General features: G+C 39.0%; 1 protein-coding gene across 6 annotated transcripts in view; it reads left to right on the forward strand.

The window, feature by feature from the left end:
• Positions 1 to 19,454, forward strand: part of Ylpm1 (YLP motif containing 1) — a 76,732-nt gene extending 57,278 nt beyond the window's left edge. Inside the window, exons 17-22 of one of the 6 annotated variants that reach the window (XM_031356498.1) lie at positions 2,432 to 2,635; positions 5,531 to 5,611; positions 8,609 to 8,660; positions 13,385 to 13,515; positions 18,506 to 18,686; positions 18,985 to 19,454. In XM_031356498.1, coding sequence (XP_031212358.1) covers positions 2,432 to 2,635; positions 5,531 to 5,611; positions 8,609 to 8,660; positions 13,385 to 13,515; positions 18,506 to 18,652 — 615 coding nt within the window. In that variant the 3' untranslated portion in view covers positions 18,653 to 18,686; positions 18,985 to 19,454. The remainder of the gene's footprint in view (positions 1 to 2,431; positions 2,636 to 5,530; positions 5,612 to 8,608; positions 8,661 to 13,384; positions 13,516 to 18,505; positions 18,687 to 18,984) is intronic. The other 5 variants (XM_031356500.1, XR_004114355.1, XM_031356501.1 and 2 more) reach the window with 5 other exon arrangements.
• The last annotated feature ends 6,745 nt before the right edge of the window (positions 19,455 to 26,199 follow it).

Consider the following 26,199-nt stretch of genomic DNA (forward strand, 5'->3'; position numbering starts at 1 on the left):
TGTTTCTTTTTACTGAAATGCTTTTTTGGTTTTTCCCCAATATTTTGGAATATCTCAGTATTAAAGGTCCCTTTATGGGAAATGGGTTTTTTTTGTTTGTTTTTTCCTAATAGCGTCAATGGTCCCTCCATGGGAGAAAAAATTTAGGGTGAGCTAAACGTACTAGTATAAAACCAAACACAATCAAGGCATAAAGTACTAAGCCAATGCTATTTAAATTTCTGAAGGTATTAGTCATTCATTGTATAGATGATTCTTACTGGCTGATTCAGATGTAGATACCTTAAAGAAAATATTTGATGAAATAAAAAGGAATATTGCATTGTTAGGGATTGTAGATTGTTCCTAAAGAATTACAGGGAGGGAGTTCTGTTGCTTATCTAGGATATAGGATAGGTCTATGAGGAATCCAACCATGGAAGGTACAGATTAAAAGAGATTGATTACAAACTCTTGGTGACTTCCAAAAATTGCTAGGAGATATTAACTAGCTACAGATCACTATTGAATTAACTAAGTAATTTATTTCAAACCTTACAAGGTATTTAAACAGTCCAAGAACATTATTGGCTGACACTGAAAGAGACTTGGCTCTGGTGGAAGCATCACAGGAAGGAGGCATGTGTGGATTGGACATCCCAAGCTGGATGGTGCTTAGTTAATCTGCCTTCTACTTACTCTCCCACAGGGATTCTTATACATGGAGAAGAGAATATCTTAGAATGGATGTTTTTAGCAAGTAAACAGTAAAAAATTAAAACCCTATATGAAAAAGGATTCTAAATAAAAAACAGAAGAAGAAAAGGGCTGGAGAGATCGCTCAGTGGTTAAGAGCACTGGCTGCTCTTCCAGAGGTTCTTGGGTTCAATTTCCAGCAACCACATGGTGGCTCACAACTATTTGTAATGGGATCTGATGCCTTCTTCTGGCATGTTCATGTATATACAGCAGAGTACTCAAACAATAAATAAAATTTGGGGTGGGGAACATTCAAATTTATTGAAAAACACAATGGGAAAACCAATAATTTCATTTGGGTTACAGCTAAATTTATTTTTCATTCATTAAATTAGGTAGCTAGTAGAATCTAAAAAATAAAATTTTTAAAAAAGAAAGAGAATTGTACTTCTCATCAATTTACAAAATAGACTTAGCAGAGATAATAGCGCCTTATACTAATGCTGAGATTGCCTAATTATGGGTAATCAGTAAAGAATGGCAAATCGCTTGCAATAAATTTTTGGAAGAAATTAACAACAAATCCTCCAAAAGCAAGCAACTTCAGTTTATAAAATGAACGAACTGGATTTTTCCTTCTTTAGTAAGAGGAACACCAATTTCTAAAGCCTCCTACCTTTTACACAAATGCCAATAAATCAGGAATAGCAGGTTATAAGTTAGGAAATAAAAGTAAAGTAATTCAAAGCCCATATAGGCTTCAGTCTAAAATTCAGAGCTATATGCTATTTTCACAGTTCTGTTAGCTGTTCCAGAATTTCTTAATATAGTCACTGACTTTCAACATGCAGAAAGAGTTGTTTTGCATAAAAAAACTGCTTATTCCAGTTGGTTCAAAATTAACTTTATTTATAATCAAGCTTCATTACATACTGAAAATAACCCTAAAGATACCCAAGGAAATGAAATCTGGTAGGTGGATGTGTTTCATTTTACAGAGTTTACATAATACTATACAGGTCAAGCAATTTGTGGAAAGATCTGACCACACTTTAAAGGAAATGCTCATAAAACAAAAGGGAGATATAAGGTCTCCGAGATAGATTTAAATAATGCTTTATTGACTTTAAATTTTAACAATGTCAGTGAGACAGGTAGCACAGCTGTTGAAAAAAAAAAAAGCACTTGATTTTAGAAAGGACTGCTGCATTAAATCATCTTGTATACATTAAGGATGTGTGAACCTCAGAATGGGAGTCAGGAAGTGTGTGTATTGGGAAAGAGGGTTTGCTCTTGTTTCAACAGGAAGCAAAAAGCTATGGATTCCTTCAAAGTTAATTAAGATTAGATTTGACCAGGAAGACCTCCTAAAAATCTTGACTTTGGACTTGTAAAAAAGAGATCCAAAACCAGCAAGACAGGTGACACAATTGCTGACTCCCTCCATGGGAGGGAGCCTTGTACAAGAATGGTTGAGACGTGAATGTCTCTGCGGATGCCAATGAACTTTCCTGGCTGCCTATGATTACATGTCATCCTCTCATATGGCATGGACCCATCATACCTCATATGGATGAAGACTTTTACTACAGATTGGTTAGTCAGTCCAAACTGACTGAAAGTTGCCTTTCACCTGCTCACACATGGAGCAGAGAATCATCATTAGCTGATTTGTGCACACTGCACATTCCATACATGTGTTAATACAAAAATGTCCCTACAACATTACCTTTAAAAGTTTGTGTGTTTTCAGAACAAAAGGACCAACGGAGGCCTATCTGGGTCCCAGCCAGAAATGTCTGATATCACCCCACCAACCACGAAGATGGCCTGCATCTCACTGCCGGGTCAGGGAAAGAGGAGACGGAGGAGACGCCATCCCAAACCCCGGCCCCGGCCCCGACCCCGACCCCGGCGGCAGGGGAGAAAACGAGGGACTTGTGTTGTACTGGGGGAGGAAAGTTGCTTTTAATTGCTTGGTTCCTTCTCCCCCCTGTGACCCCATCCTAGCTATTGAGTCCCTCCTTGCCCTAGGCCCCTGGCTTATTCAATTCCTACAGCAATAGATAAGCAACAATACCAGGACTGTTTCAGTCTGGTCCAATACCACAGCCTCCCACAAATGGATACCAATATCTATGATACTGCCCCTTTCTAAAACAAAAAGAGATGTGGGGCCAGGGAGCTATGGCACCAGGAGGAGCTGGTCCGGAGCAAGAGTGGGGTTGAGGCGTGTCCAAACCCCGGGAATCTCATCCTGAGATCGGCAGGAGTAGGACCACTCCCCCGCTGCCCCGGGCCTGCACATCTCAGGCATGTAGTCCTGGCCCCCAACTTTGGCCCAAAAGAGGGGGTCACATAATCTGTAGCCAGGTTAAATTTCGTCTCTCCTTATAAGGTCATGTCCAGCAAGCACCTGGAATCTGGAATTCCTCATTATGCAAATGATGCATCCCCAGCACATTGGCTCTGACTAATGATGTACACCCTCTCTAATATACCCCACTTACCCACAAAGGTTTAAACACACACACACACACACCCTCCTGACCATTCTTCGATCTCTCTGGATCTGCCCAATTATGTGCTGATGACAAGTGGGGGAGCAGAGCTAGGAATGGTACTTCAGTTAAACTTAAAATAGTCTCTGCTCATCTCCTGTCCTGATGGTGTACTTTATAACACCTGTTTGGTGGTGGTGGGATGAAGCATTGTGTTCCCTGGCTGTCTCGGAACTCCTTCGTGGATCAAGCTGGCCTTGAATTCACAGAGAAGGCATGCACCACCATGCCCAGTCTTTGTAGCACTTTTATGATAGGAAAAATAACTCATTCAGTAAATTGCTCACCATGAGTTTGATTCCAAAGCTCATATAAAAACTGGGTGCATTGACCCTTGCTTGTAATCCCAGTACTTTGGAAGGGGAGATAAGAGAGCTCCCTGGGGCTCAAAGGCTAACTGGTCTAACCAAACTGGTGAGTTTCGGGTTCAGTGAGAAACCTTGACTACGAAAATAAGGCCTCACACACTTTTAATTCCACTAGCTTAGGTTTAAGTTAAATAGCAGAAGATCTTGGCTAAATGAATAATGACATCATCGAGGGAAAATAACTCCTACAGATTGCTCTCTGACCTGCTGTGCACCAGGGCAATGGCACGTGTGTATATTCACACATACAGACACGAGTGAACAAATAGACGTGTAAAAACAAGCAAGGCCTTAGCAGGAATGCTATGTCAATTATGTATTCTTAGTTCACTACATTTGGTTCACATTATTTGAGATGACAGTTTACCTCATTGTGATGGAGGCACTGGTCTAACCCTTGGCACACCGGTCAGATCTGTTGAGTTTTTCTGCTTTATTTCATTTTGTAATAAGTGATCTATACGTGTCTATTAATTTCTTGTTCCCAGCACATTTTCAGTCATTGGTAACTTGCATAGTAGTTATTAGTTTGGTGAAAGAACATAGCCTGAAAGGAGGGTGACTTTCTGCTTCAGTCACTTGTGTGCTTCTGTTTTGTTTGACCTCATTCTTTGAGTGGTTCTGTCCTTGCTGAGTGAGACTCTGGCTCAGCAGCAGACACTTGTCTTGTGGCCCAGACTTCATAACCCCATGTGATCAGTCAGTCATGCTACGTTCTAAAACACATCTTTCTCCTTGGCTTTCCTGAATCCACATTCTGCTAGATATCACTTGATCATCTCAGGACAGTCTCCTTTTCTGACTTGTGCTTTCCAGGCCTTAAAAAAGTTACTTAGGGTGCTATCCTTAGCTCAGGTTTTACTCATACATGAAAAGAATCTATTTCTCTCTCTCTCTCTCTCTTTTTTTTTTTTTTTTTTTTTTTTTTTTTTTTTTTTTTTTTTTTGGTTTTTTGAGACAGGGTTTCTCTGTGTAGCACTGGCTGTCCTAGAACTCACTCTGCCTCCCAAGTGCTGGGATTAAAGGCGTGTGCCACCAGTGCCCGGTGAAAAGAACCTATTTCTGAGAGCATAGATTTGCCAGTTTTATACCCATCTTAGTTTCCTAGATTGCCTTTTATGTACCTTGTAAAGACTGGCTTATCTACCTTCAAAGTAAACAATTTTCATGAGGCCCGATGGTGTTGCCTTTTATCTCAGTACTTGGGAAGAAAGGCAAACAGATCTCTGTAAGTTTGAGGATAGCCTGGTCTACATAGCCAGATCCTTTTGGGGGTGGGGGAGAAGCTAACAGTTTTGAGTGGAGTGCGTTAAATTCTTTTTACAATTATTTTCTGAAGTCTCCCTGAAACACGCCATGTTAACGTCAGGTACTTGCTCCCCTTACAGGTTTCTCGGTTTCTTTAGTAGGAACCACCATTCTTAACTCAGCTCTTGATGGCTCTCATCACTGTGTTCTGATATTCTTTTAACTTGTAAATACTCCTTACATCCATGTGCTCCTGTGTGTATTGAAATCATTGTGGGCCAGGCTCTACTGAACCACTGTTTGCTCTGTTGTCTCTTGTATTTGTTGTTGATGTACCCCTCCCTCTTTTTCTCATATTTTGAAATTTGATTAGAGAAATACTTGTTAAAAGTTTTTAAAAGACTGTAATTTCTTGAGTATTAAAAACCCATCTACTTGGAGTAAAAGATTTTGCCCAGCTTTACAAGGATAAAGATGACAAATCCAGGGTATATTGCAGAAGTATTGTTCTGTAGTCTTTTAGTCCCACTTCAAAGTTCAGAATGTCAGAATTCATGTGTTATGTGACAGAGGAGAGTCCCTGCTGTCTTGTGCTTATTCCAGATCTTAGTGAGTCAACATTTTCTTAAATGCTAATGCAGTCCTTTTTAAAAAGTGATTATTGGCATATTGTAGGTAGAGATGGAAGATTTTGATGCAAACATTGAAGACCAGAAGGAAGAAAAGAAAGATGCAGAAGAAGAGGAGAGCGAACTGGTAGGAGACAGACCAGCCACTCTGAGCAGAGTGTCTCTTTGTTATTAAGGAGTGTTTAAAATCAGATCTGTAGTTTGATTATTAGTGTTGATACACACTCTTTACAGTAAAAGTTTCCGTAATCATCCTCTGGAGACTATGTATTCTTTTTATTTTTCCCTAGTCCAAGAAAAATCCTGTGTTGTTAGGGAAATTTTGAGAGTACTAAGAAACTCATCTTTGTGCTCATCTACCTGTGGGTGGTTGTAGGGGAATATACTTTTCAAGAAAGTAAATTACATATGAAAGACATTTTTTCCATTCCAGCAGGTATGTGGTATAGCCTACCCGACATATGCATACTCTTGTCTTTTTTGCTGTAAGATCTCAAAATTGAGTTCTGTTACCTTGAGGCAGAAGAACTTACTCTATGAAGAGGCAAAGGGCTGTCACTAGCTGCTGGAGTTGTTCTTGTTTTTTCTTGTTAAATAATGGCAAAAATAACTGTGTAGGCAATGGATTTTTACCCAGGCTGATGAGATACTTAATGATGTGAGTTTAAAGTTCTGTGTACCTCCTGTAAGTGCTTTGATTGCACCTCTGTGGAGATGTTTCCCTTACTCTGTCACTCATGAAGTGAAACCTATGAAACTACTGATGTTACAGTGTTAGCTAATGAGGTACATAGATTAACAATGCCTTTAGACAGTATTACCTTTAAAATCCTCGGGATTACTTGGTTTATTTGACATTTCAGCTCTTGCTAAAGTTGCTTCTCCTTACTTCTCTTAATGAAAATGTTCACACCGAGATCCCTGATTCCTATTCCCTAAAACATAGTCTACAAGGAGTGGTCTCTTTAAAGCCATGTATGACATAGAAGATTCATAGTAGAAACTGTGTTTCTATAGCATTGGTGTCGACCTCTACATTCCTAGATGTCTTAAAATGTGGATTAAAAACTAAGCTTTAAAGGTAATGGTAATTGAGTCTCAGTATGTTTTTTAATAGTCTTATTTTTCTTAATCAGGTTGCATTTACATGATCTAAAATGTGAGGGGAATTTACATAAAGACCCACACTGTTAACCTCACTTGCTCACTTGCTACTTGTAGCCTGTACAGGAGAAATCCATGGTGTTTTGGCAGCTCCATCTTTTGTGGCATCTTTATTTTATCTCGTTTGTTTAAATATAGTCAACTTGGAACCTTTAATTAAATGTACTATTACCTTTTAAAGAGAAACATGTTGCAACACTCTAGTTTTACATCAGAGAACTGGTAAAGAAGCCTTAAAATTCTCCTCTGCTGGACTATTTCCAAGTGGCCTGCTACTTTAACAACAGAACGGTGATAGTTTCAAGAATGAATAAAAATAGTTCCAGCAGGGATAACGAATTCTCTTTTTACTTTAATCTAAAGCTTCTTTAACCCAGTCACATAGCAGAACCCAGCTCTTTTACTCTTGGAACCTGCTCCAAGGGTAAAAGATTCCTGGGGAATACTAACCAAGGTAATGTGAACGGGTTTCGAGTTTCCTGTCATTCAAAACGATTTAACAGAAATCTCAGTAAACTTTGCATTTTCAGTTCTGTACTGGATGAAATCCAAGCTTTTCTTAGGTAAAAGAATCTTTAGAGATTATTGGTGAGATACATTCCTGCCTTTAGTGCTTCTGCAAACCTAGTCCGTATGATTTAGAATCCATAAATATATAATTTCAGTGATGCTTAAGGTTTTTAGGTGGTTTTAGGTCACACTTGTACAAGTTTTCTCGGTATTTATAAACACCATTGCTTTAGCAGAGCTTTTTCTTGATTTGATCTAAAGTGTTTTCAGGAAATATGATGTAATTTATAATCTGAAATACTACCTACTAATTCCTAGTTCTGGCGTGAAGACTCACAGTGTATAAGCCTGACGGTTTCCTAGAGTAAGGATGCTCAAGAAAACTCTACTGTAGAGATTGTTACACTGTCTCCAGCATGTTTTCCAACTCAGCTGGGTGTCAGTCTGTTCTATGACCTCTAACATTCTCCACAGTAGAGAAGAGGACTCATTAAAAAAAGAGAGAAAGAAAGAAAAGAAAACAAAAACAAAAACCTTCAATCAATTGGTCTGGTTTATTAGGTCCTAATATTAATGTTTCTGTATAATAGGATCTATTTGAAAACACAGTCCAAATAAAGGAAAGGGGGAGTTATAATAAATGACATGAAATAAGCTGATTAGGAAAATAAACAGAAGAGATTACTACATAGTTATAGGCACCCTGGGACTTTGGAAAATGTGTGGGGAGTTTGTTTAAAACAAGTTACTCAGTTATCTTATGTAAGCTGTAAATTGCCTGTGGTAATTTCTGGTTTTATCATATAATAAGAAAATATTATATTACAAGATATCAGAAATAACTTAATTTTCATCTGGTGAAACAACTGCTCTGAAGTTGATTCAATAAAATTAGCCTTTGTACGCTCAAACTGGTACATGAATTGAGTCATTTTAAGTGAGTGTGAGCTTCATAATGTGGTAGTTGGGTCAGTCTTTCTTTTCAAGTACTTAAAGTGACACTGAAATATCAAGTGCCTGTCTTGAAGAACACTTTTGGACACCGTGGCTTCAATTATTTGAGAATAGCAGTTGTACTTTGAAAGTACCTAACTAGTGTATAAATTCTCAGAATGATATTGATCCTAGCTCAGTAACTGTATATTCTTACCATAATTGTTGTCCATCTGCTGTTGAGGATATAGTTGTGAGTCTTCAACTGTACTTACCTCAGAGCGCCTTCATGATCCTACCCTGATGGCTAAAATCTGAAGTCTGCAGGGAAGTTTGGTGAATTTGGTCACTTACTTTCTTCAAGGATAATAAAGTTGTGTTTCCCATAAGGATATATTTGTAACTAGTGAGTGAAAACTGAATCCAGTCCCAGTTTTAATGCTTTTCCAATTCAAACGTGTTATGCATGTATGTGTCTCTTTCTAACCCTTCGAGCTTCTCTCTGTGTACGATTTAGGGTTACATTCCGAAAAGCAAATGGGAGATGGACACTTCTGAGGCAAAGCTAGGTGGGTATTTCCTTTTTCCTGTTTTTATATGTGATACCTGATGGTAATGGTCATAGAGCTTTTCACTGCACGAGGAGTCAAAGGCCAGAAACTTCTGCTTAAAGCAAGATTTTGGCCAACCCACATTCTTCAGTCATTTCACCAGCTTCTGCCTTAACTACTTATATCTGTGACAGATTAAAAAGCATATTTTCTATAAAAAATGTTTTTGGTGTCATTGGAAGTTTTTAGGATAATTAGAAATATTTGATAAGCATAATAATATACTGTCACTTCTGACATTCATTTTTTAGTATTAATCAGAAATGCGTCCCTAATATTTTTTTAAAATATTTATTTGTAACACAAAGTTGAGCTTGTTTGTGAGTACTTTAGTAATAATTTGAATAAATATTTGGGTTTTTAAAAAGTAACTGAAAAGAAAATACCTTGGGTAATAAACTTGAGTTTCTTTGGTAAGGAAAGTAAATATATAATTTGGATATTCCATTCCAAGACTCCATTTAAATTTTCCTTCATCTGTCTTTAGTGCTGTGTTACAAGGTTAACCTTTTAAAATAATTGTTTAAATTAAACCTTTGAGTTGCTTGATTTAATCAAGCAAAAACTGTATTAAATGGATTCCTTCAGTATTTTAGTGTGAAATTGTAAGGTAGTGTTTTGGGTTTTGTTTTGTTTTGTTTTGTTTAATTTTTTTTACTTCACTTAAAGAGACTAATTTAACATGCCAGTTAAGATGCGTCAACAAAAGTTTAAGGATCGATGGATGCCATGCTAGGTCTTCTGATTACTAAGGCCTTGCTGATCAGGAAAGGTGACTATTGTGTTTCTCTTCCTGGTGTACTGTTACTCCAAAACCAAGTAGCCATCTGAACAGCCTAAATTTGCAGAGTCAGTCTTGCTGCTTAGCTTGTATGTTTCACATCAGAGGGGATACATTGTACACACACTTGCATGGGTCATGTCTTGCATTGTGCCCAAGCACTTGGATTAGAGATAGCTGCTTTTGACTAGGTTGGTTGTATATTAAAAGATAAGTTCACAAGCAATACTATTATTGTATTATGGGAATAGGTATTTGCTATAAAGTCTAAAAAAGCTTTAGTGTGTGTCAAATGAAATTTATTTGTGGTTTATTGACGTATTCATCTATGAATCTTTCTTGAGAGAAATCTTAATAATAGTCAACTGTCTCCTTCCACATACCATAGACACTTATTTGCTTAAATGCAGTTAAGTATTTAAGAAAACAATAGTTACAACTTAACTTTTTAAAAAGGATGGTATTTTAGTTTTGCTTGTTTTGAATTGGGTTAGCCCTGTTAGAAGTTCTATACTTTTAAAATAACCTGTGAGACTATAAGATGATTTGATTCTGTCAGTGCTTTATTGATAGCCTTTGTGGCGAAGAACAATCATAAAAATAAGGGAATTGTCAGAATGGTGCATATTTTGACAAATACTCTGCCAGGACCTTGTGCAATATATGATTTGGGATTTTGCTTTTTTTTTTTTTTTAAAGTCATCCTGTTTCCTATTTTCCTTTCTAGTTTTAGAGGAGAAAAGAAAATGGAATATAGCCATGATAACTGTTCAAGAAAAGTGTTATTAATATTTGTATTCATTTCTGGGAAATATGACTTGTCTACTATTTATTTCTCAGAAATGTGTCTTACAGAGTCTGTCAGTTTTGAAGATATTACACAGTAAATTGCAGAAATGGATTTGTCATAAATCCTTTCAGTAATGGTACTAATAATGGCCTGGTGATAAATCTAGAAAGGGGAATTTTTAATTAGTTTTAAAAGAGTGACAGTGATGTTTTGTATAATGACCTGGCGTCTAGCACGGCTGGATTACCTTGAGAACTAATTCAGCCTAGGAAGAAGGAAGACTGACTGTAAGATTTATCAAAGTGTTTACTTTGAGATTGGGCCAGTTGAAAATTCTCTTCTAACTCATGAGGATCATCTGAGAATTTGCCTATTTGTGTTGCCTTTCGTATCAAATTGAATGCTTGGTTACCAGGTAGAGTTTGCTTCCCTGAGCACTCTGCCAGCGTTCTTACATTTCTTTTAGCAATGTGATTATGCTAAGGCGGAAACACACTTGAGCTTTACCTGTGTGGCATATTGAGCTGAGAGAGCTGAGACTTGGAGCTGAAGAGCTCTGATCATAGGCGAGTCTTCAGTAAGAAAATACTTCTCTACCCTTTCAAGCAGATTGTCAGAATTATTTGCAGAATCTTGACTTATGCTTAGTATACAGGTCAGCCCGTGTCTGTCAGGTCGGAAGCAGTATCAATTTCAGTCAGTTCAGAACTGGCCTGAGCTGTGTCTAGCATGGTATTACAGTGTGATTGACAGCTACCTGACCAGTGTTAGTTACACCTGACTACTCTTTCCAAACTGGGAGATAGACATAGTAGTGCATGAGCTGGGTTTTACACAGACCTGCTGGGCTTTAGTTCCAAGGCTGCTTCGGTTGCAGTGATGTGAAGTTAGTTTCTCACACCTCTAAGACCTCGTGTATTGGAGACTGTTACCATCCTAACATGTCTCTCAATAGAAAGTGGTCTGCTCTTGTCATCACTTCTACTCATCAGACAGATGGAGTCATCCTTTCACAGTTGAGATGTAATTGTCATTTATGTAGACACATAACTCTTGTATGTTCACTTGGAAAATTTTTCAAATACCATTTACATTGAGAAAATAATAGATGTATCTATGGAATTTTTCTGTTGTGCTATAGTAATATGCAGTGTTTTAAAGATGTGGTAAATTCGGTGACTGACCAAGTTGGATCAAAAACTTCATCCTCTTAAAACTTGATCTTTTGCAACCCAGGCCTCTAATGTGTGAATGGATTGGACACCAGTCTTTCTTCTGTAACCAACACCCAGACACCTCTTCCCGTACTTTATACCATCTGAGTGTTTGGGACTCTGGTATTTGTTGGACGAGGTGTTCAGCCTTTCTTCCACACTCAAATGAAACTTGAAACATGAATGCCCACTACAATCACAAATAAAGGTGCTCTGTCTAGAAATGCAGGTTCTGGGGCTTCAAGGTACAAATACCCAACACCTGGTCTGTGCCTCCTGCCCTTACCTAGAGTACAGGGAAATACTCTTGCAGGTTCCACCCTGCCTTTCTGTATTTCTGCCTGGCTGTGCGTATTCTGTTGTTAGAATTGAAATGTAAAACCTTCCCTTCAGAGTATGTTCATGCAAAGTCGATTGTACTAAGTTTGGGAATCCTTAAAGTTATTTAATGAGTGTACTGGAGCTTATTACTCTTGTCGTAACACTGTACATTGTTGAACTGAGGTCAGCTTTATTGCCTGGGGTGTCATGGGTTTTCTGATACCATGTTTTGTGTCCCTGAACAATATGGCCTGTCAGTAGAGCCATTCAGTACAGCATTTAATCAACAGAAGAGGTAGAAGATTGGTTCTGTGGAGCCTATTATAGGAAATTTTGTTGAAACAAAATGATACAATTTTCTTGAGTTTTGTAAATTGTCGTTATTTACATTACTGATTTTTCAGTAATTGCTTTTGTGAGGGAAGGGTATGGGAACTAAAACCTTTGCCAGTTATGCAAAATCATGGCATTTTAAAGTTTGTGTACAGTTAGTTGTGTGTGGAGCTTGTATATTTGAAAGCTTAACTCCTCCCTCTGCCACTGCTTCCACTGCATGCTCCATGTAGAATTCTCTCCAACTTGGTGTTAAACATTTCTACCACACACATTCTTGATCCTTTATGGAGCTGAATGTTTGGTATTTGTGTCTAAAACAGTTAAGCTTTCCTTTATTAGCCTATCTTAACAATAGTGTGTTTGGATAACTTCAGGGGATGCAATAGCTTCATTGAAACTCAAATGTATATAACTCATTATATTCCACATCTGTATTCAGAGTCAATATTAACCAATAAAAAAAGACAACACATTCTCATTGTGTATTATTTAAGACTTCTAATCTCATATCTCACAATTTCTGAATGTGCTAATTTGATAAGTGAGCTATTAGGAGGCCAACTCCTTTCAGTTTTATGATTCAGAAAGAAATACCAGATCTGGTTACTTGGGCTGACTTACCAGCTTTTAGCATGGTAAGTCAATAGTGCTTTATAGTATAGTCAAAGTACAAGAGTGGCCATCAGTGCTTTACGTTACACTCAGAGCGGGGTCACAGTCGTCTGTTCATCAGTGTTAACTCATGGGTGCTCCTAGGAAATCATAATCAAACACATCCTTAAACAAGATCTTTTTACTGTCTTGCTGCTGTCTGATTTTCATATGACATATCACACATCATTGTAGATCAACTGAGTGGTATTAACACTGTGGTAAAGAAAAAGGCAATAATTGTTTTTAATGAGACCTGGTTTTCTTTCTTTCAGAGCATGATAGCTGAAGTAATATTTTTTCTGAGGGGTGGGAACCTAGGAGACAGGATCTTTTCTTGCCTTGTCCATATTTATTACTAAAACCATCAACATAAAGATGTGACTACCAGTACAAACACCAAACAGATGGTGGGAATCACATAAAATTTGATATTTTCTTAGCTAAGAAGATAGCTTGAATCTCAAAATGATGCTGCATGGAAAAATGTGGATATGCCCTCTGGGAACAATCCATCCCTCCTTTTCCTTTGTGTGTCCTGTGCAAATTCACACACCCTTAATGCCGTGGCTCTGTGTTTGTCCCTCAGACAAGTTGGATGGCTTGAGGACTGGAACTAAAAGGAAACGAGACTGGGAGGCGATTGCCAGCAGAATGGAGGATTACCTTCAGCTCCCTGATGACTATGAGACTCGCGCTTCTGAGCCTGGCAAGAAGAGGGTAGGACGCTTTTGTCCTTAACTACCGACCCATGAAGCATTTGGGTTTTAAAAAGTTGGGGATGGAAAAATGGCTGTCCATAAAGTGTTTGTCATGCAAATATAAGAACCCAACTTAGGGGCTGGAGAGGTGGCTCAGCGGTTAAGAGCTTTGGCTCTTCTTCCGTAGGTCCTGAGTTCAATTCCCAGCAACCACTTGGTGGCTCACAACCATCCATAGCAAGATCTGACGCCCTTTTCTGGAGTGTCTCAAGACAGCTACAGTGTATATTTACATATAATAAATAAATTAATTAAATTAATAAATCTCTTAAAAAAAAAACAAAAACAAATTTAGTCTTTAGTTCCCAGTAAAAACTAAAAGCACTACAACTATAGACATGCCTACCCTGTTCAACACAGGTAAGTCAGCTCTTTTTTTTTTTTTTGAGATTTATTTATTTATTTATTTATTTATTTATTTTATGTATATGAGTACACACTGTAGCTGTACAAATAGTTGTGAGCCTTCATCTGGTTGTTGGGAATTGACTTTTAGGACCTGTGCTCGCTCTGGTCAACCTTGCTCACTCCGGTCGGCCCCACTCACTCAGGCCCAAAGATTTATTTATTATTATAAATAAGTACATTGAACTATCTTCAGACACACCAGAAGAGGGCATCAGATCTCATGGTTGTAAGTTACCATGTGGTTGAGCAGTCAGTGCTCTTACCCACTGAGCCATCTCACCAGCCTGATAAGTCAGTTGTTTTTTCGAGACAGGGTTTCTCTGTATAGCCTTGGCTGTCCTGGAACTCACTCTGTAGACCAGGCCGGCCTCGAACTCAGAAATCTGCCGGCCTCTGCCTTCCAAGTGCTGGGATTAAAGGCGTACGCCACCACCGCCCGGCGATAAGTCAGTTCTTAAGAGCTTATTTATTTGTATTTTATTGGTATGATTGTTAACCTACATGTATGTTGTTTGTACCATGTGCATGTGGGGTGCCTGCAGAGGCCAGAAGGATCATCATATCACCCAAATCTGGAGTTACAGATGGGTGTAATCTACCATATACTTGCCAGACTAAATCAGGGTCCTGAGTCATCTATCTAGGCCCTCTGTATTTCTTTCAAATTAATTTTCTTAATGCTTGAATATAAGATAATATTTTAGTATGAGAGAATAAAACATATCAGTAGATTATTTTTATGGTGGGTATCAAAGACTCTTTATGTTAAAGCTCAGTGCTGTACTGCAGGTGAGTAAGACACTGGCACAGCTATAATAATCCCATCACTAAAAGGGCAGAAGCAGGTGAGTGTCTGCGAGTTCAAGGCTAGCCCGGTCTACAGAGTGAGCTCCAGGTTAGCTTTGTATTGGGAAACAGAAAGTTCAAATACTAAAAACAGTATAAACCCACTGCTGTCTGTATAGGTTGAGGAGATGGGGAAGGGAAATCCCAGAAATGGCCTTAAACCTATGCCTAGACACACATAAGGACTTGAACACTGAGGCTAGCTGACGTAGAACTGGCTTAAGCTAGGTATGGTAAGGCACCCTGCAATCTTAGCACCTTGGAAATAAAGGCAGGAAGATTGTCCATGACTTAGGCCAGCCTGGGCTACAGAGTAAGACCCAGTGTCACAAAGCAGAACAGGTTGGATAGTAGGAGTGGTTGTGCTTGGGAAGTGACTTGAGACTTACAGTTCTGGTGACAGGGAATAACTTGAAATGGAAACTATTTTTCTCTATTTTTTGCTGAAATAACTATGACCATCTTCAAAAAGTGATTCTGTAGAGTTGTTCATATTAGAAATTACTTAAATGACTAGATTTTAAAATGTAATTTGTGCTGGTGATGTTACACAGAGTTTGAGCACTTGCATTATATCACACATAAACTAGAAAGGGCAGTCTTGAGGCAGCATTTAATACAACTTCAAAGGGTTAGAAAGGGATTGATCTTCAAGAAGTTTTAAGTTTCTTAGAAATATTTAAATAGCAATGAATGAAACACATACTCAAACCTTTGAATGTTGGTCAAGTTTTTCTGTGTACGTGTTTTGGTTTTTTGTTGGTGGTGGGTTTTTTTTTAAAGTTAAGTGACCCTCTCCATCAAAAAATGACATGATGTTGTAAATCTCAGAAGTATCTTTAAAAAAATTAGAAGGAATTTGGACATTTTGGTTTTTTTAGACATGATTTCTCTGTGTAGTCCTGGGTGTCCTGGAACTCTAGGACACCTAGAACCCCTGGAATACCACACCCAGCAATTTAAAAAAAAATCCTAGTAATTTATGGTGTATGCATGAGTGTATGCAGATGGTCAGGCTTCATGGTAGGCACTTTACCCATTGTCTTCGTTAAAGTTGCCATTACTATAAAGTACCCTAAACAAAAGCAATGTGAGGAAAGGCCAAGGACTCTCCTCCTGGAATGCTCAGCTCACACTCCAGTCACTGACTGGGAAGTCAGGGCAGGACCTAGAGACAGGAAGTAAAGCAGAAATTATGGAGGGAGCTGCTTCTTGGTTCCCCATGCTCAGTCTGCTTTCGTACACAACTCAGGACCACCTGCCCAAATGATGTCACTCCCATATGATCTGGATCCACCCACATCAATCCTAACCAAGAAAATGCTTCACGGTCTCATCCATAGACCAATCTGGTAAAGTTAATTTTCTCAGTCCAGGTTCCCTCTTTCCAGATGATTCTAGTTCTGTCAAATTGACAAAACAACAACCAAAACACTAGCTAGCATCGCCATCTCAGTGACCACTAAAGTCAGTGTTTTCTTTTAAAATAATATTAAATAAAGATTCATTTTCTGTTTCAGAGTCTAAGCTTTATATTCAAAAGTAGCAGGATCTGAGGCTAGAGGGATGGGTCAGCAGTTCAGAGCACTTGTTTCTCTTGAAGAGGACTCAAGTTGGGTTCCTAATACCAACATGGTGGCTTATAACTTAATTCCAGGTACAGGGAATCTGATGCCCTCTTCTGGCAAGGGACACTGCACACATATGTTGCACATACAGGCAAATCACTCATACATAGTATAGAAAACAAATCTTTAAGAGACTTAAGTAGCTGAATATAATTACTTAGTCTATTTAACTATTGAGGATGCTCTGTGTATTTAAGTTGCCTGTGAGCTGCCCATCCATCCTTTATCACTCTTAGCACTGGTAATATCCCAATAAATGTGTGCCCTTGATCCTAAGTGGAACTAAGAATAGGTATGGGGCTGGAGAGATGGCTCAGTGATTAAGAGAACTGACTGCTTCTCTGGAGGTCCTGAGTTCAAATCCCAGCAACCACATGGTGGCTCACGACCATCTGTAACGAGATCTGATGCCCTCTTCTGGAGTGTCTGAAGACAGCTACAGTGTACTTACATATAATAAATAAACATCTTTTAAAAAAAAGAGTAGGTATGAATTACTTATAGTGCAAGTTTTTTGGATATAAAGCTCAATGATAAGACACTTACCTAGCATGTACAAAGCCCTGGGTTCAATCTCTAATACCACCGAGAGAGGCGGGGGGGGGGGCTTTTCATACATATTTGAAATTCTCAGGAGGGCAAAAGCCACATTTGCTATTCCCACCAGTATAGCTGAATAGTTTATAGTTTACTTTCTGTTTTGTGCCTGTAAAACCTGATGAAACTGCTTCCACATTGGAGCATGCTATTTGGTACAACTGTAATCTGTGTTCCCAGGCCATGGTCACTCATATTTGGCTCAAGAATAAACTATTTAAGAAGAGTCAAGTGTGGGACTAGGGAGATGGCTTGGATGAAGTGCTTGCCGAGCAAGTGTGAGGACCAGAGCTCAGATCCCCAGATCAGAAGTCAGGTGGGTGTGGTGGCCTGCCTGTAACCCCAGTTTACCATAGAGGATGACACGAGAGATCACCTGCTAGCCTCCACACTGACATGTGTTTTGCACCAGTACACATGTGTACATGTACAACCAAAGTAGAAATAAAAAAGTCAAGTGTTAACCAGTTTACCCTACTGTTGCTCTATCTTCCCTCTGAGCAGCTGTTAGAAGCCTAGGCATTTCATTCAGTCTTGCAGATGTTCAGAAGGAAAGTCAGTGTACCTTAAAGCCGTAATGCATTTCCATGGCCAATGGAAAGAGCACGGAATATCAGTGCTCTATATTTGGGACATAATAAATCACAAGCCGAATTTAAAATATAGCATATTAAAATGTAGTCTGTGCTTTGGTATATATGTGCAGTACAAGTAACAGTATCATAATCTCTCAAATTTCTTGCTTAAAGAATAAGAGATATGTGCATGTATTTTAAGTATAAATCCACCTTTTTAAAGTACCAGTAGGAAATACTCCTGAACCCATATATTCGCAGTTGAAACCTTACCGTAATAACATTTGAAGCAGTGGTCTCTGTAGTTTAGGAATGAAAATAACACCACTAGCCCCGTTTTTTTTTTTTTCTCTGATTAAATTTCAAGCAATAGTTATTGTACAGAAATAAAGCTTTGTCCTTGATCTAAGTCCATATATATAGTATATGTTTCTATTTACATAACCATAGTCATGTAATACAGAAATTCAAAAGTAGGTATGTCAGGCTCCAGACAAGCCTAGGGAAGCAATGGTTAATTGCAAAGGAGCAAGTGGGGAAGGATGTCTGCACTGACACTAAGTAGACAGGGCTCAGAGCTGTAAAATGAGAACTATAGGAAACTGTTTTACTCATATAGATGCCTTTGGCACTGGCCAGAGATGCCATGGTGCTGATAAGATGTGTCAAGAGACCTTAAGTGGTAGGACTTTGTCTTATAACTGTGGGAAAGTTTGAAACAGGTAAGAGTCACAACTGTGTATTTTAAGGTCACTTTGGTGGAAAATGGAAACAATTTTTTGACTTGTAATTTTAAGTCTATTAATCTACCCAAATAATAGTAACAAATTATCCAAAGGTTACCTTTGGAGTTCCCTCCCTCAGACAGCCCAGTCTAATGCTTTTTTCTCTTTAGGTGAGATGGGCAGACCTAGAAGAAAAGAAGGATGCAGATAGGAAAAGGGCCATAGGTTTTGTGGTCGGACAGACTGATTGGGAGAAGATCACAGATGAAAGTGGTCACCTGGCTGAAAGAGCCCTCAATCGGACCAAATATATATGAGACTTGGTTTTGAATGGAATCCTATTCCTGTAAGGTAAGGACGCCCAGTCATAGAAATAGCCTGTCATGTGGTTACTTCCACGGTGCTGAGGACAGCATGCTTTACTAAATGATGTTTCTGGTTCTGAACAAGTAAGTATGTGCTAGTACTAACATTTGCAATACAGAAAAGAAAGCAGCTGTCTGTAAACCAGTTCACTTGTAAAAGACTCAAGAAAAGCCTGGACTCTGTGTTCTTAAGGAAGATGGAGTCATGCTAGAATACATGCTCAAGTCTGCTACATCTTCTCTGTACCCTTTCCTGGAGTGACCCCGTTTTCTTCTCTTTCCAGGTGGTTCGATTTGAGGTGAGCTGAAGCCAAGACTTCATGAAGCTTCTTGTGTCTCCACGTTTCAATTTCGTTTTGTTTTACCACTTTCATTTTTAAAAGTTCTCCAATATCCCCAAGAAATTTTAGAATCTTGCTATACCCAAGCAAGACATTATTAATATTTTTTTTAACTAATTTGGGGAGGGAGGGTTAGCTTAAGTGCTAAAGTCAGGTGTGGATCCACAGGAGGATCCCAACAGAATAGTCCTCCACTGTATACTGTCACAGACTATCATCATTGCTTTGTGGCTGTTTTTGTTTTTTTACTGTATGTAACTAGTAGCTGATTGTACTTGGATTAAAAACAATAAACTTTCACTATAAAGCCAATGAGATTCATAGGCTGTACAGTATGGGCCCTTTTCTCTTATTTTCTCAAATTTATTTTTATTGTTAATTAAATGCAGTTTGTCCTGCTTGCTGAATACCCCCAAACCTTTTTACTATTGAATATTAGCACAGCTGTTTGGTAGCACATTGTAAAACTCAATGATTTCAAAGTGTTCAGTGATAACCAAAACATTCAACTTTACTTTATAGATTGATTTCTTTTTCTTTGTGTCTTAAAGACTTACAGAGATCAAGTCTAAATATTCTTGTTTTCTGGGCCCCCCCTCCTCTCTCTCTTTTGTGGGGTGGGAGGAATAAGGTGTTACCTCTTTATTCTCCCTTTCTCTTTCTTTCCTCTTTGTGCTACTTTGTTTGATTTTCCTCCCTTTAGCTGGTTTTGGAAACAGGGGAACAGATCAAATACGTTCTATAGAACTCAAGTGGTTGCCTTACTTTGAATTGTTGCTTTCTAAGCCAGGATCATGGTAAAGGAGTGTGAAAAGTCCACAGCCCTCTGGCAAGCAGCCTTTGAGCCTGCCAGCTCTTTAGGCTCTTGCCAGATTGCTCATTACTGGAAAGCTTGGCCTTCTGCATAGAATGTCATCTCCTGTGGACAATCCCACTCAGAGCCCAGAAGCAGAGCTCACGCCCAGACAGCATTCTTCCTTAAATATAGAAAGGAGATGCTTTTAATCAGTCTTCAAAGACAGAGGTGAACTTTCTTTCTCAAACACTATTTCTTGGTGGTAAGCCAGCTTAACAACTTGGGAACACGTTAACAGACGACCTCAGCATTAGATCATGGATGAAAATCTCCTAGTTTTTTTTGATGTACATTAAATACTGTGCGTGGGGAAAATATGTCTTTGGGTTTTTCGAGACAGGGTTTCTCTGTGTAGCTCTGGCTGTTCTGGAACTCACTCTGTAGACCAGGCTGGCCTGGAACTCAGAAATTCGCCTGCCTCTGCCTCCCAACTGCTGGGATTAAAGGTTTGTGCCAACATTGCCCAGTGGAGCTAATATTTCTTAGCAATTCAAGAATGTCACTTTGGGGTCAATAGTGGCCTTCTCAGACATCTTCCTGTACTTTTCCCTGAAATTCTGAATGACCTAAGCCAAAAAGGCTATGTTCATTAACAAGTTAATATCGAATGTATAATCTGCTTCATTAAATGGTCTCCACTGTTTGTAATGCTTAATAATTATTTTGGTGGCTAAGGACTGTAATATATTTCTGCATACGGATCCATCTCAGCTACCTTTATTATACTGGAAAATGTTACATGGCAAGATAGCCAAATAGGATTATTGTTTGTACAAAGATTCATTTAACGCTTATTATTAGAGCTTCCCCATGTCTTTTCTCACTAAAGTAAGACTTATAAAATTGTTTTCCTGCTTGAGAAGAAAGGAAGGCCTCTGCTCCTCAGTTACCTTTAACCTTTGTGTAGCGTCTGAAACAACTGAGAGATGAGTGTTGGTTACCCAGGAATCACAGGTCTCAGCATCATCAGCCATGACCTGTGCCAGTTTTCAGAAAGTAGTTAGAGAAGCCATAGGCAAGAGCTGCCTGCTTTCAGAAGTGGGTATAGCAAATAACCTCCATCTAAAGAGAGTCAGGAAAAAAGAACCAGAAAGCAGTAAGAAAGATAACCAATTAATACTTGATTCTGCTAGGCCAGTAGGAAACTGTTAAGCAGTCCTTCTTTTTTATTATCACCAAAACAAACAGAATAGACAGTCCAGTGGTATCTTGGGAAGACTTGGATTGGGTAAGCATTTTGTAGTCACATCTGCTAAGTTAGAGTACCAAACCTAGAGTCCATGTGTTTGCTAGTATTTGCAGCTTTATTAATGTTATCTTTCTTTTTCAGAAAGTAGTTGGGTATTCTTTTTCATTTTTATTTAATTCATTTTAGTTGTGGTCTCTTTTATCTGACTGGATTTATTTCTCTTATAGCAGAAAGAGCAAGTCAAAGCAGATACCACCCCATGCAGAGTCTTGACTATACATTTTAAATTGAACTAGTAGTTTTCCACTTGGGTTTTCTTGGTTTGGAGCCACTTGGAATATGTGTTAAATGCTTTATCCTGGTAACTGCAAGTTGCAGATACTTGTTCATGGGCGTCTAGAGCTTGGCTTAATTGCTAGGACTATAAAAGCAACAAGTTCTCAGATACAAACAGACTGGATAGATCTTAGAATTTTAATTGAAGTGCTAAAGTAAGCCAAAGGAGAATGATTCCTTGTTTTTGTATTGATAGATTGTCATACAAACTCTGTTCCTCTCTCAGAATCCATGTGACCTCAAATGACTTTTACCTCTCTGAACACCAGTTTCATCTGTAGAGATGAAAATGGAGTTATAAACACTTGTTTGTCCAATAGGGATCATAGTAAAACACACCTCATTGTTCTGAGGATTAAATTGGAATATTACACTCTGCTGCTATCATAGGACTAGCCACGAAGGAAAAGATAAAAATCAGTAGTGGTGATACAGGCTGTGTATACAGGTGATACAGAGGCAAGTCAATCCCTGCGTATTCAAGGACAGTTTGGTCTACACACAGAAACCTTGTCTTAAACAAAAAGCAAATCAGTAGTAAATTACTTAAGTTATTCTCACATGCTTTTGAAAACTCTTACTTTCCAACTGTCCTAAAGATAGTTCTGCCACCATATATAGTCAGCTGCTATAGATTGAGCTGAGCCATAGGAGACAGTGCAGGGCGTGAGGAGGTGGAAGAGTGATCAATTCAAAGCATTTGTAGGAAGCTGCTGGCCCATCTTCAGGACCAGCATGGAAGCTTGAGAGACTCAAGAGCAAAGCAAGAGTCATAACAGAATGGAATGGCTATACCATAGGCATAAACACAGCATAACATGAAAAAAACCATGGTGTTTATGAGTATGTGTCACGTTCATGTGGTATAAAGTTGGAAACAGTCAAGAATGTCTATGAAGTCACTGCCATCTGCCCCCCTCAGCTTCCTACTCCCCCTAGAGCCAACATTAAAAGTTAGTTTTAAAATTTTGTAAGTTGACTAAGTAGTCTCTTTGTCACTGGTCTTTGTGAACTACTTTGTATTATCTCCCTTTAGTTTTCCAAAGTTAACATCTTACTATAAAGGGTATTTTCAGAAAACTTTTAGAAATGGTCTCAACTCGATCACCATTGTTTTTGTGGCATTGACCACATGATACAGATGTTGTACAAGTTTCATCACTTGCTGATTTGAGAAGTCCCCCCAAAGCCACTTGCACAGTTCTGATTCTAGGCAACCACCATTCTGTTCTCAATTTGTATAACCTTGTCACTTAACGAATGCTGCACATGGGAAATACATTACATAGTCCTTTAGGATTGGTATAACCATTTGTCATTGGCCTAATTCCTTTGAGGCTTTTTCAAATTGTCATGTATATCAGTTACTCAGTTTAATGCTAACTAGCATTAGATCCCATTCTATCATGTGGCTGTATCATATAATCGACATGATTATGAAAATTTACTTGCCAGGTCACAATTATTTGGTACTTCTGTTGTCTTTTGCTGCTCTAAATTGTGGATTTCCTTTGCACTCAGTCTGCCTTCCTGCACCTACCTAATTTCTAGCAATGAAGGAACAACACCCGTGGCATCCTTTGCACAGGCGTCCTCAAACTGTAGCACTCAAGGCAAGCATAGCGCAGTAGTAGACTGCTATCAAGAGACCATGGCTATGACAAGGTGACAACAGCAGACTTTGCTGTCCTAGAAAACCCTTCATGATTGAATTGTGACAAAATGAGGACCTGAATGCCCACAGACTCATGGCTCCATTATCCATACATGATTTGAGAGTTGAGACCCCAGGCTGCTGTCCATGGGACCTGGATGTTTATATGCACCTATACCTCAAGGAGTGAACCAATCTCATTTCTGCAGTCCGTTGCTTCAAGTCTGAAAGTCAGGAAGATCCTGGTGCTCTGCAGTGATGGATGGCGCTCTGGATGCCAGCAGCAATTTGCGTTTGGAACTCTACAGGGAACCTGGGAACTTAATGCTTTACGATGTAGGTAAAGCTTAACTTTGAGTCTTCCACTTAAGAAATTTGAATGTTCTCCAGATATCCATAACTTTGTTTTTGATAGTAAATCATATAGTAATAAAAAAATCTTACTTATTTGAGAAATAGGAACAATCCATTCCACTGTCATTTAAAATCCCACTTAGGTCTACTATTTTGCTGAGAGTCTACTTCCTAATTAGGAATGATGTTCGTGAAGTATTCTCCCTGTCCCTTCTTCCCTCCCTCTTTTCACCCTCTCCCTCCCTCCTTTCCTCTTTCTTTTTTCTTAGTTCTTCATGACTCCATGAGGAAGACATGGAACCTCCAAAGGATCAGTAATGCCTCTCTCACCTTCCTCGAGGGTCAGCAGAATACTTTGGGTCCCTTTATGTGGTTGGCAGAATTGTTGCAAGATTACCACAAATTAAAGACTTGGGTTTTTTTAGTTGCTGTGCCAGAGCTGGACAATATCTCATCCCATAAACTTGGTTGTGTGTTCTCTCATGTTTATTCCTTTCGAAGTATTTAGCTCCATATGTGGCTTATATGTTTGTAGAGAGAATAAATAATGGAATGCTTATATACATGCAGGAATCACAAATTCATGTGGAATTGACAGATGATACCAGAGGCAGAGCTTGCTCATTGTAGTGCATGGAAATCATGGTAGTTACGGTCAGAAGAGGGCAGCACTGTCCAACCAATGAAAATTGTGGCTGTGGACGGATTTGAATCTTGGCTTGCCTGATTTTCTAGATTTTCTAGAACATGGTCTGGGTATAGTGGCACATGCTTATAACCTCAGCACTTAGGAGGTGGAGTCAGAAAGACCAGGAGCCCAAAGCCAGCCTTGGCTCTATAGACATCTTTTATTCTCTAATAATTCCCTATGAATGTACAGTAAATCTTAAACACACACATCCCCACTCCACCTTCATGTCCTTTCCTTTTTTATTGCTGGGTTTTTTGATTGTTGATTGGGTTGATGGTTGGTTGGTTGGTTGGTTGGTTGGTTGGTTGGTTGGTTTTGTTTTAACGCATCGATTTCAATGCTGCCTGATGGATGTTGGGTGATCTTGTTGGTTTGATCTTGTGCAGGTAACCATAGCGGCTGGTTAGATTACTAAGTTAAGAGTACACTGGCTATGTGTTCAGAGACAGCATCTCAAAGCGTTCTGACCCATCCAGCGCTTACATCTTTTCCACCCTTCTTCCACAATGTTTCTTGGGGTGGGCTGAGTGTAAGCACTCAGCCACCATTTATTTGACTTTAGATTGTTTTTTTGACATGAGAATCTCAGTATTTTAGCAACAAGAACTTTGTTTTGGAAGGTGAGTTGTAAATGACTTAGCTCACAGAACTTACCTACCTCGTCTGACTCAAGGGCTGCCACTTTCAACACTTGACATTTAACAAACCAGAGGGGCCTTTGGGCTCATTGTAGTCATGTGCACCCCACCCTGTCTCCTTCATTAACTGCCTACAGTAAGGGACCAGCTGGAGTTTGGGTTTCCTGGTCTATAACTCAGCACTTTGGTTTTCTTGACAATTCCTTCATGAGGGTTTTAAAAAACTATTAGGATGGTAAATTCTCACTGTTGTGTATGTAACTAAACTATATGAACCTAAAATACATTATGTAAGTTTCTCTTTGAATTCTCACAGTCACAGGGGAGCTATACACCTAGGATTGTCCATAAACAATTATTGTGTATTTGATATCTTTCTTTTTCTTTGCAGCTTAAAAATTAATCATCTTAAATGTTGTTATGGTGTAAAAACAATGGAGTTTTCTCTCAGGGTAGGGAAAATAATGATTAATCATGTTTTGTTTTGTTTTTTTTCTTTTTTCTGTGTGGGGGTATGTATGTGTTTTTTTGTTTGTTTTGTTTTGTTTTTCAGGACAGGGATTCTCTGTAGCCTTGGCTGTTCTGAAACTCTCTCTGTAGACCAGTCTGGTGTCAAACTCCTAGAGATCCACCTGCCTCTGTCTCCCAAGTGCTGAGCTTAAAGGCATATACCACCACTGACCAGCAGTTGCCTGTTTCTAGCAATTAGCATCTTATCTGCTTGAATTTGTAATTCTCCATTAAGCACCTTATTAATTAAGGACAAGCTCATCCACTTCAAATGGAGGGCTGTTAGCAACCTGGTTCCCAGCACTAACTCCAGCCTCCTCTGAGATTACTGGAGAGACATTGTGACTAGGCTCCCTCAATATTCCCTCTGGTTTTCCTGTGTTCCCTCTTTATGAAGTATAGTTATCTGAAGGCCTAGTTCACATGTTCCCTCCTCCCTGAAGCTGATCCTCATCTTGGCCCTCCTCCAAGCTCTCATGAATTTGTCCTCCTATCTTGGCTTGCCTTTATAAGTTGAGTAGCCAGGCACTTGTCTTTCACGTCCTCTCTGAGTCCTGAGAGCAAACTCTTAGAAGGGAAGAACTTTTACTCCTCCTCTGTCCTGGTGTTGGCCTTAGATCTGGTTCCTATTCTTTACAGTTGGCGCTCAGCATTGGTACCTAGAAAATTTAAATATGATAATAGTTCATGTAGGTCAACATATATGCAATTTACACAACCAGGTTTTGTGCTTGCCTTTTCACTAACTTACCACAAATTGCATACCCATTCATATGTAAATCAGGCATCATGAATTCAAATGTCTTCAGAGCTGAGGAATAGTACCAATAAGAGTCTCGAATAAGAGTCAGTCGGTGGTGAGGCCTTTAATCCCAGCACTTGGGAGGCAGGAGGATTTCTGAGTTCAAGGCCAGCCTGGTCTACAGAGTG

The sequence above is a fragment of the Mastomys coucha genome, unplaced genomic scaffold (assembly GCF_008632895.1).
Source record: "Mastomys coucha isolate ucsf_1 unplaced genomic scaffold, UCSF_Mcou_1 pScaffold6, whole genome shotgun sequence".
In the NCBI taxonomy this organism is placed as follows: Eukaryota; Metazoa; Chordata; class Mammalia; order Rodentia; family Muridae; genus Mastomys; species Mastomys coucha.